Source organism: Protopterus annectens, chromosome 10.part0, assembly GCF_019279795.1.
Source record: "Protopterus annectens isolate FY-2018-M chromosome 10.part0, PAN1.0, whole genome shotgun sequence".
Taxonomy (NCBI): Eukaryota; Metazoa; Chordata; order Ceratodontiformes; family Protopteridae; genus Protopterus; species Protopterus annectens.
Window position 1 is genome coordinate 189,669,145 of NC_056744.1, and position 12,298 is coordinate 189,681,442.

The window sequence follows — 12,298 nt, forward strand, 5'->3', positions numbered from 1 at the left end:
TTCTTGTCACTGAAAGTCTGGTGTTTATTGTAAATAGATATTTAGTATTTTCATGTTTTTTTATTATTTATTATTAAATATATTTAAACTTTTCATTGTGGCTGGTCTGTTTGAGAATAGTTTAACCTTTGAGAGTACTTATATTTATTTGATGACACTGTGGATGCTTCTGAAAGCCTTGCTGCATTGCCCAAACACCACCATTTGTATTAGTATTAATTTTACTCAGTATAATTGGGTACTCTTGTAAAAGCCTCAGAGCAGCTTGCTTTGTAGTTTTCTGGCAACAGAATTTACCTTATAGTCTGGGCAGAGGGGGACATAGCTGGTAAATCTGTGCCAGCCTTTCCCAGGTGTTTGTGTGTGTGTGTGTGTGTGTGTGTGTGTGTGTGTGTGTGTGTGTGTGTGTGTGTGTGTGTGTGAAAATCAAATCTCAAAGAGTGTGTTTTTTTCAACTACTTGGAACAGGGACACAGAACACTGGTTTCACAGAGAGGGTGGTGGAGGACTTGGCTTGGAACTCTCGGCTGAGGACTCAACTCCATAGTTGTGTCAGTGAGGAGTCTTATTTGAAGGCCTGGACAGAGAGAGGGAAATCCATCCCCAGGACTGAGTGTGCTCCCTGTGTGTTCTTAAGGGAAATTGTGCTTGGTGCAGAGAGCTGCATCTGAAAATATTGTGTGCATCTATTTTTGTTCCAAGTGAATGTCCGTTACCAGTGCCAGTGGTAAGGATAAAGGCTCCTTGATTACTTGCCCAAAGAAGGGATGTGACAAGGTTGAGTAGCAGATGATACCAATGCTGTCTGGTCCAGTCTGGGGCTATCAGTATTGCCCTTGGCCCCTATTCCCTTATTTTTAGAAGCACCTGAGGAAGTAGAAGTAAGGGAAGGAATCCATAAATGAAGAGGTACATCTAAAGGAAAGAGAAAGCATCTGTCTTCCAGGCTGAGAGTAGTTTGCTCCTGGAGCAGAATCTTTTCAGTTGAGCATTTCCCTTGGTGGTGAAGAGATCTACCTGGGAACTCTCCCACTTCCTGACTATGCTGAGAAGTGTTCCCTGATGCAGTTTCCATTCATAGGGATCAATCAGGTTTCTGCTGAGGTAATTTGCTAGTGTATTTTGCGTACCTGGAAGGTATTGTGCCAAGAGATGCAACCCCAGAGAGTGAGTGGTCTCCCAAACATGCATTGCTAGATGACATAAGAGGTAGGAATGGGTGCCCCCTGCTTATGTACCACATTACTGTGGTGGTGTCTGTTTTGACTAACAGGACCCATAAGTTCCATTTTTCTCTGAATGATACCAGGTCTTTTTGCACTGCCAGCAGCTCTTTCCATTTTATGTGTTTGTCTCTGAACTGAATTTCCCACTTCCCTTGAAATTAGAAGTGCTTTAAATGAGCCCTTCAGGCTGTTTCTGAAGCATCCGTGGTGAATGTTTACTCCTGGAAAGTGAACCTGAAATGAAGGCCCTGGTTCTGAGTACAAGCCTGTGCCCCTCCATGCAAATTACTCCTTTAGACAAGGGATCAGCCGTATCTTGGTTGAAAGGGGTTATGTGTGCTGGTACCATACATTTTTGAGGTACCACTGGAGATTCCTCATGTGCAACTTGGCCTGAGGAATCCTGAGGATGCAAGATGCCATGTAGCCCAGTGCTCTGAGGAATTCCTTGGCTGAGAGACATTGTCTCTGTGTGATCTTTTGGAAGACGTGAGTCAGGAAGGACACTTATCTGGCAGTAAGAAGGCCTTTTAAAGGGATGAATCAGAACAACCCCTAGGAAAACAATCCTGGTGGATGGATTTCTGTTGTATTTGTTTGATTTATGGTAACACCCAGGGAGGTTCTGAGTAAACACGAGATCCTTGTGGAGTTTTGTCAGACTTGTGGTTTAGACAATCATTGAAGAAGGGGTAGATTTGGACCCCTCTTGTCCAGCAAAAGGCAATTATAGGGGCTAAGCACTTTGAAATACCCTAGGATTGGTAGGCAAGCTAAAGGGCAGTGCAGAAAACTGAAAGTGACTGGTACCTGCTTTGAAGCGTAGAAAGCTTTTGTGTGATTAATCTATAGGAATGAGACAGTAGGCATCTTTTAGATCCAGGGTGATCATGAAGGCCAGAGGAGCTACCATGGGTAAAAGTTTTTGAAGAGTTAACATTCTGAATTTTGGAACCAGCACAGACTGATTGAAGGTAGACAGGTCTAAAATGGGAAGCCAACAACCTTCCTTTCTAGGAACTAGAAACAGCCTGGAGTAAAAACACTCTCCCTTTTGGTGTTCTAGAACTGGCTCCACTTAACCCTGGGAGCACAAATTCTGAATTTGAGAAAAGGCCTCTGTTCATTGGTTTGGTGGAATGTCTGGATAGGCTGAGTATTTTAATGGCTCCTTGAAAGTGAGTTTGTAGCCATTTGAAATAATGCTTAGAACCTACCTGCCCAAAGTAATGAGAGACCAATTCTCCTTGAACAGGGATAACTTCCTCCTAGTCTTGTGTGTGTGTGTGTATGTGTGTGGGGGGGGGGGCTTCAAACAGAGAATGATGGATGAATCATTGTTGCTCTCTGCCAGGGGCCAGTGGCCTAGAACTCCCTTGCCTGGGAGTGTCTGAAGTCCACTGCCTGGGTCTTTGTAATTGCTGCTCCTTTGTGCCCTTTCCCTCTGGAGTTTCCTCTGTCTGCTTTTGGATTTTAAGGGAAAGGACTAATGTTTAGAGGGATAGTTCCTACTAAAAATAGGTGGCTGAACTTGAAAGAAGTCTTTCAGAGTTTGCATAGATTTAGCTTCTTAAGTACAGCCTCAGCTTTAGGCCCAAAGAGGAAGTCCTTGACAAGAGGGACATCCAAAAGGTTTGACTTGACATGCTCAGGGAGAGATCATTCCCTTAGCCATGCATGCCTTCCAATAACAGAGCTAGTGGCCGCAGCCCAGCTGGAAGCATCCATAGCATCATAGCCACAGTATAAGGAATGCCTAGCTACTTAACAGCTAGAGTGACAAAGGTTTAATAATTCCTTGGAAAGATTCTTGTCCTCAAGGGTAGTAATCTTTTGCTTCAGCTGATCCAAAATGGACTTCTGGTACTTAATCATCTGGACTTGGCAGTTAAGGGTCTCCATAGCTTATGTGGCAGAAGTGTAAACGTTTTTGCCAAATCTATCATGAGTCTTGCTCTCTTTATCAATTGGCAAAGGGTTTTTAGAGGAACTGCCTCTAGCCCCTTTTGGTCCTGGATGAACAATCTCTGGATTAGCAGAAGGGTTCTTAAAAAGTTGTTTATTAAAGTCCATCACCCTATAAAACCTGTCTGGTCTTTGAGAGTCTGGAGGAAGAGAATCAGGATTTAAATAGAAATTCAAGAAAACATCCTGTACAACCTCTAAAATAGGAGAAATGTTAAGAGGCTTGTGCTCTGGAAGGTCAAGGAATTCCCTAATCCTCTTTTTGGACTACAGGTAATTCTGTGCTTCCCACTGGAAATGTCCCCTCATGGCATGAAGAGTTTCTCCAAAAGTAATGTCCTCAGGGGGAGAAGCAGAAGCAAGGTTTTCAGAATCCGAGTCATCAAATGAGATCAGGGAGGGTACTTCATCAAAAACAGACTCCTACTGGTCAGAATCCTCATCAGATTCAAGGATGTCAGAAAATACTTCAGGGGTGGGATAATTTTTTCTTTTCCCTGGAGACGACTCAAGGGGGGATTGTTTCAATCTGACCAGTGAAATTGAATCTTCAGCTAATCTCACCAAATCCTTTTGATATCCCTGTGATTGGGAGCCAGTAGGCCTAAGTATAGGTCCTGAGAAAGTTCCCTTCTTTGGAGTAGATTTGGCCTTGGACATAGGAATGTCCACAACTTTGAAGCCAGTCTCTCTTGAAGAATGAGTAACCAGTGTAGGCTGATGCCATACTGGAGTATCACTGATTAAAGTGGGCTCATCAGAAGCCGAGGCCTGCTGAGAGGTCCTGGATGCAACCAGTGAACCAAATGCTAAGGCTTGTGCAGAAGATACGGGACCCAATGCTATGTCACAGTCTGAATTGGTCTTGACAGAGGCCTGCACCACCACCTCAGCCATGGAAGGGGGCTGTGAAAGTGCCTTGTCTTCTTCAGCGATCATGAGTCTTGGAGGACTGGCTGATGGAGAAAGATTGTCACCCAAGGCCCTAAGCTTGAGTCTCTTTTCTTTATCTCTTTTGCACTTAAGGAGCTCAATCTTGAAAAGACCAGCTGACATCAAGGGATGCTGAGAACTAGATGTGAAACTACGATGCCTAGTTAAGATCTCGGCCCTCCACTTAATAGTCCTAGTGTTGAAATGGGCACAGAAACAGCAGTTAGGTACATCACAATCTGGTCCTAAACAGATAACACAAAGTGAATGGAAGTCTCAGTATGGAATCTGCTTACCACAAATGAGACAATTGTTAACCTTATCTGACATGAGTTAAACCATAAAAAACAGAGTTCTGCAATAGGGCACTTAGCTTTCAGATGACTTCTTTCTGGTGCGGACCAACTGACACACTGAAACACTGCTTTAGGCTCAATGGCAAGAAAAGACTGATATCATGATGTTGGCTATCTATATATAAACACAGATGAATTATGTGCAGTTAAGCCAATTGGACAATAGGTAACAATAAAGAGAATCCAGCTGTGTTCAACCAAATTTTTAATTCAAATGTACATAATATAAAATTAGTTGAGAGGTTTTGTTCCTGACATTTGGAACTTCATCAGAACAAATAGTCTAAAAATACAGGCATCATACTAAATATCTAAAGGTAAACCACACCTCCAAAAAGGTTAAAACCAATAAGATCATATTACTAATTCAATACAATTTTAAAGCTTAGAATTCTTAAAGAGGCAAACCACATTTTTGGGTGATTACAATTCCAGTCTCTTAAGTGTTAATACAGCAACAAGGGAACAGGCATCATTCAAACCTGGTGAATGTGTGGCATCGAGTAATAATTGCCACTTTACTTAATTTCTAAGTGCTCATTGGCTCACTATATACCCACACGTACTGACATCTTTCAGGACATCCACCAGCCCATGGAGGAAGGAGATTTTTATCTCTGGTAGTTGGGCCGGCCAAGGGCTTTCATGGCAGGAAATCCCTCAAGTCAGGACTGCAACAGTGAAACATGAAGGACATCAGGGTACTGTGAGAGTAACAACATTTGGATATATTTCCACTGGAGATATTTGTCCTTCAGTGAAAGGTATCTTCTGGAATTTAGTCTCCTAGACTCATAATCTAATGACTTCTGGAAAGTTTTTACACTAATGCCTGCAATGTGTACTCAGTATTGTGATTTTTTTTTGCAGTCTTGCAAGATTTTTCTTCCTGCCCAATAGTTGTATGACTGTGGAGTTAACCAATATAAGTAAGGTTGTGTGAAGGACTTATAAATGTTTTTTTCCCCATTGTTATCTGCGGGACTGATGAGTGTGTTGTCTGAAAAGTTTTGACTCACCCAATTCACTGTATGTGGGTTTTGCATCAATTTCTCCTAGTGACCCATCCACCAGTTAGGCTGTGTCCATCCCATACCCAGTGTTCCCCAGGAAACAGATAGTCCAGCAGAAAGGTACAGTGTACCATAGGCAATGCTACCATTGTGCATTGTGTGAGAGGAAGAGGTCCCTTTCTATCTCTGAATTGCACAATGACATGTCTTTGGTCTTTGGTCTTGATGTTCCCAAGGATTTGGTGCACCACAAAAATGCTTGAACCATGCAGTGTTAAATTAATTGTGTAGTAACTTACTGCAGTCCTTGTCATTTTTTTTATCAAAAACAATCCAGCTATGCCTGTCTTAGAAACATTTAGGATTTAAAATGAATCTGGAAATGATAAGGCACTGCTTTTTTGGCATCTGAAAACAGCTTATTGCATTCAAACAAACATGGAGCATCTGCGGTCCACTTGAAAACACCCTTCTTATAAATACCTGTGTGTCTGGATGGATGCTTCTCTAACTTCCACCACAAATTAGGAAGTGAAGTTTCTACCTTGCTGCAAATCTACTACAGTATGAACAATCTGTTTAAAAAACAAACCAAGTTTTTTACCTAGAATGTTTCTGCTCCAAAGTCTTGAGTGTACCCTTCTGATCACTGCTGTACTGCATGTGTAACCAGCAAGAATTACAGACATTACAGAAGAAACTCATATTTATAACTAGAATGTGTGGGAGATGGTACCACTTCCTTACTGCTAATAACCCCGAGTGGCTTCCCATTAGTTCAGAGTATCCTTCCTCCTTTCTATTATACTTATTTATTCTTGACAGTGGCAGTTTTTTGAAGAACTGTTTTATTTCAGTTAAACAGAGGTCAAGTAAACTGACATATAGACTGGTCATGTTTAGGTCAGAAGAATTAATTCTACTAGTTGTAAACAAGAATAAACAAAATAGGAATACTTGATTCCAAAATGCTGATCATGCAGACATCGCAAAACATCCATCTATGAGTTGTAACTTTTCCTATACCACTGAAAAGTTGGTTGGTTGGTTGGATTTACTTCTGAGAGTAAGAAGTCTTTTTTTCATGAATTGTTGGGTGCTCCAATCAAGACACATTTCTATAACTAAACAGACTAAGTGAATAGCATTTATCAAATCCTTTCCCCAAAAAGAATCTATTTTAAATACAATGGGCATCCCTCTCTATGTTGTACACACTATTATCTGCCCACCAACACTGAAACATTGAGAAAGTGGTAACTACAAAAACCTCCAACCATCTAGTTGGTAAAGTTCTACAAGGAAGGTAGAACTTTATTTCCACATTAAATTATATCATGTAGCACAACTTAGTGAGAATAAGATAGCCTAGGAACAATCAGCAACTTTTACCTTGCACATTGCGTATATCAGCTTTTTCATTCTTGGAGTGTCTTAAAGCCTGTTCATCGATTTTCTTCTGCAAGCGGTGGATCTCACTACGCAAGTCTGCAATGATATTAGTGTACTGGGCGATATGGTAGGAGACATTTAGCATGTTGCGTTTTACCTTGAGTTAAGAGGGAAAAATTTGTAAAATGAAATGCATTGGTGTTTTCTTAATACAGCAAATGTTGTGTAAAGTGATCTGATTTATATACCCTCTTCTAAATATTATAAAGCATACTGACTTCTTCAGACCATTATGATTTAAACATGATAATTGCACTAATTTAAACAGAACTGGTCAGTAACTTGGTTTGTTTTATGAATACATTTTGTACATAATACACTTGTGTAATTTATGAGAAAGTATCACGATCAGTCCTTTAGCAAACACTACCATACCTTGACAACTGCTGATTTAAGGCCTATCACCATATTCCTTTCCTAGGTGAAATCTTTGAAAAATAAATCCACTCCCAAACCTGTTTGTATATTAAAAAAAATTAGATCATATCCAGATCTTGATATGGTTTCTGCTCAGGAAGAAGCATCATGATTGACCCTTTGGACCCTCATGGATGACATTCTCCTTATTATGGAGATAGACAACTTCACTAGTCAGAGCTTATAGGCCTACAGAACAATTACTTCAGTCCACCAACAGTGACAGATTATTTTTTTAAAGTCTGGTTTTATAAAATAAAATACATTACTGGCATGGGTAAAGTGGGAGACAGAGGCCACCATACCCCCATGCAAATGGATTTTGCCCCTTGTACCACTTAACTAAATATACCAACTCTGAGGTTATACAATATTTTATAAGCTAGCAGAACTCCTTGAAACAATCAATTGCTGGGGATTAACTTAATCAAATAGCAGTTTATCACTCTCTACAAGCTTTACATTATGTTGGCTCTTCTGACCATAAAACTCAGCAAAAGCCCTGGTGTTACATATTGGCCTTCCAGTTGTCTTATCCACAGATTGTACATTATGAACATTGTAGCTTCTTTCTTCTTATCTGCCTTGTTGTTCCAGGGTTTCCCACATGGTTCTTTTCTGGCTCCCTTAATTCTTCTTTTTTTGGAAACTACCTGCTGACTTCCCAAAACTTCATACATGTCCTACGCATTGACAATGTGGTTTAATGGAATATTAAATCAAAATGATCTCCTCTTGGTTCTTCAATAATAGGTTACTTCTCAACACCAGTAAGTCCAAACTCATGACCTTCAGAACCAGTCAGAAGTTTGTAACTGCCTCCAGGGCAGTCCATTAATGACCTTTCTCATGGCACTCTTCATACCCTAACATTTTCCAATATCTTGCAGTGACTCTGTCACACCACATGTACTTAGAATCCAGCTTTCTAAAAACAGCTCCTGTGGTGTACATCACAGATTCTGAAACTGTGGAATTCTCCTTGCATCCTCCCAACAGGAGTAAGAATCAGATTTTTGCTGATCATTCCCTTCTGCTCTGTCTCATCCAATATTTTGGTGTGAACATGAATCAGTCCCACTGAGCTGATGGTTCATTTAACTTATTTTTCTTTCAAGTGAGCCATGATCCAATAGGCTTATCTAATTCAGCAGGTTCAGATCAACAACTTTCTTTTTTTTAACACTGTTGGCAACCACCTCTCCCCCACATAAACACACTGGGCTTCACCCATTGCACCCTCTAAATTGATATAACTATCTTTAAGAAATCACAAAGTAACCTATTACAGAAAACTAAATGATTCACTGTTATTAATCATTTCCTGACAAAATTATGAGCATAATTATACTGTAAGATCCATGGCACCGTATGGAGCCCTGATTATGTCCAAGCTGATCCAGACTCTATTTGTGGCCAGCTGCCACAGGAGCCAGAAATTAAGGAACAGGGGTAAGCAGATAGCACCAGCTCATGCATGTTGACAGGACAGAGTTTTTTTAACTGAGCACCTACATGAGCATGGAATAATATTCCATAACTATAACGAGAACAATCAAACACCTAAACAAAGTGAAATACTATTACTAGTCTGGAAAAATCCATTAAACCTCGCTCTTCCATGCATACAGCCAAGAATTATATTTGGTTCTGTACTTAAACAACAATAACACTTTTTGGCCAGCTGTACTAAGGTGAGATCTATTAGATAAAGACATTGTTGAACTTAAGCTTCATTGGCTTACATTAAATTAAATTAACCTTTATGTTAAACTTAAGTTTAGATTTAAAATTATATTCTAACTCACTTTAAATATTAAAATATTCTATATGCTGTAAAACAAGTTTTGAAAGAAGTGTCCATACTGGTCACAGTACTTTCTACCTCATTTAAACCTAATGCATTAAACTATCTTACTGTAGGGACTGAATAGCTAGCACTAATATGCATATTCAAGGCCCTAAGGTGCTTCCGAATTCTTCTTACCTGTATTATTTTACTATCACAGAAGCTTTGTTGATTCTGCCTACAACCCCAATGTTTCATTGTGTAAGGTACAGTTTACCTTTGTTCTCTTCAGGGACACTGTCCTCTACCACTAACAGATAGTAGTACCTCCTGAGGAAGTCCTTCCAGTCAGCAAATGTGTTTTTCCTGGGAAAGTGCCAATTGGAGGCTTGATATAAATGGGTTATCACTGACAGCTGAAGCTTATTCAATCTTGGTAGATCCCTCCACACTAAGACAGCCTTCCCTGGGGCTTCCTTCCTTATTGTTCTGTGAGCACCTTTTTCAAGATGTCTTTTGCACACTCAGAAGCTGAAAATATGTGACATTTGTCATGCCCTACACAGTTAGGGCAGGTGTCACTTATAGAGAGCCCCTTACTGTACACTTTAACCCATACAACACCCCCTATATATCAGTCTAAGTTGGTGACTCAGTAGCCTTGCATATGGAGATAGTGTACATAATAGAAGCAGTAAACAAGTAACTCAAAAAATTCAGCGTACTTGAGATGGCACCTCGGCCAATACTAATAATCCAAAGGGTGCTGTAATGGGTGAATTATAGGAATAACGAAAGCAACTCCAGGCATAAGAAAAAATACAAAGCAGTTTAATAAGCTGAAAACATTAAAACATATATCACTCGGTAAAGGGCTTTTGTCAAAATATTGGCAGCCTTCTTCAGAACCAGGTGGAATCATAGTAACACACTCACGTATATCACAAATTCTGGTCATGTGATACTTTGCAGCAGTCTAATAACATGATGTTCTCATATCAACTGGAATAAACAAGTAAGTCCACAAAACAGTATGTCTAAAAATGCAGTTATATATTAAGACAAGAATACATTTGTACTGAAAAATAATGTTCAACTATAATATATAAATCCATGAATAAAAATCAAGCATGTATTTTGTAATACTTATACACTAAAACTGAATAAATTATTATTGTTATTTTTATTATTATTAAACTTTATTGCCTATAAGAACAATATATATGAATATATATGTATGTGTATAAATATATATATATATATATATATATATATATATATATATATATACACACACACACACACACACACACACACACACACACACACACACACACACACACATATATATATATATATATAGGTTTACACTCAATACCTTGAAGTACATTCAGTCAAATGGTCATGTCGCTGAACTGGAATGGTTAGACATTCGCTGTTATGGAAATGTGGCTGTTGCATTAAATGTGCCGTTCGATGCTCAGTGATGCAGTTTGCTGTGCTCATAATTAATGATTAGCCGTTTTGAAAACTGTATTTCGATGGTGCACACACACACACACACACACACACACACACACACACACACACACACACACACACGCAGACACATACACACACACACACACTTATATATATATATATATATACATATAAGTATGGATGTATGTATAGAATAAATATTGACCATTTAATAAGCAAAGAATTACTATCTATAATTTAGTTTCCCTAAGTTTCAGAATGCTCTTTAAGGATATAGAGTTGTTAATTCCTGGAGTCACTGTTACATTAAGCACGAGCTGCCATCTAAATTCCCTATATTCATGACTGTTCTCCTAGTCATTGTCTCTGTTAAACTTCATGTCTTTTTCTAACACAAAAGAACAGAAACTTATCAAATTTCTTGCAGACTAATGAAGGCTTGTACAGGGCATTGTCACTGTTCTTTTTCTTAATGTCACTTAAGTGGTCATAAAATCTGGTAACAACTATCACTTTGTTTTCACAATATAAGATGGCTGGCAAGATAAGCAACTAGCTAATTAAACCACCCTTTCACATTTGCAATTGCAGAATTCACGGCCTGGTATAATCCTGTCATAATCAACCACAATAACATAAGGACTCTTGTTTATGTTCAGGCAGCATCTATAACTACTATACTTGGCCATCACTTCTCTTGGTTACTCACAGAACCATGGCTAGATTTACATTTTTCAAATAGATTTCTCATGTTAAGACTTGTCCTGTAGAAGAAACTTGGATTTAACCCCAATGTGCTAGCTCTATCATCATACTATAGAATATTATTTTGATGTGTATTTATTGGGTCTATGCAGAAGATCGAAAGTTCAAAAGACTGAAAAATCAAAATATCTAAAACTCAAAATATTGAAAATATTTTAAGGCAGGGGGGTAAGCCCCCTTGCACCCCTCATATGGTGTGCCCCGCATACTCCCTGGTAATTATATATACCAACACTGGAGAAAGGGCAAATTCCATTTTTGATATTTTGATTTTCATTCTTTTGAGCTTTTGATCTTCTGAAGGGGATCCGTATTTATGATATCATGAACCACATTCAGGTGTCTCATCCATATTTGCTAATACCATGGTACAATAAAATATATTCTACTAACTTTACCGAATAGGCACTTATAAATACCACCTTTCATTATGGGTGTAAAATCCTCACCTCTTCTTGTTATAATCTCATTTGTCAGACATCTTAACATATCTGTGGGATACCCTTTATTGAGGAGCATATTGATAAGCACCTCACTCACCAGTCTGGATACTCTAATCAACTGCTGCTAGACAATGTTGGCCTTTTGCCAATCAATATGGTTATTTGTGTAGTGAATATAAGAATTGGAAAATGTGGGCTTTCTATATATCCTTGAACAAAAAGTACCTTGGTTACTATCCTTATAAACGATGACATCTAAATAGTCAATTTGTTGACTGGATACTGAATATGAACATTTCACAAAGGAAGTACTGAATATGAACATTTCACAAAGGAAGTAGTGTAACTTAAATAATCACATTTTTTTCAATTGTTGTGTATCACTAGTCCATAATAATAATAATAATAAGAAGAAGAAGAAGAAGGAGAAGAAGAAAAACAAATTATTCAAATATCT

At 38.8% G+C, this 12,298-nt stretch overlaps 1 protein-coding gene across 2 annotated transcripts in view; it reads right to left on the bottom strand.

Moving 5' to 3' along the window:
- Window positions 1-12,298, bottom strand: part of KIF19 (kinesin family member 19) — a 1,202,512-nt gene that overhangs the window by 227,025 nt on the left and 963,189 nt on the right. For both annotated transcript variants that reach the window (XM_044085136.1, XM_044085135.1), the window contains exon 10: window positions 6,886-7,042. In XM_044085136.1, coding sequence (XP_043941071.1) covers window positions 6,886-7,042 — 157 coding nt within the window. The remainder of the gene's footprint in view (window positions 1-6,885; window positions 7,043-12,298) is intronic.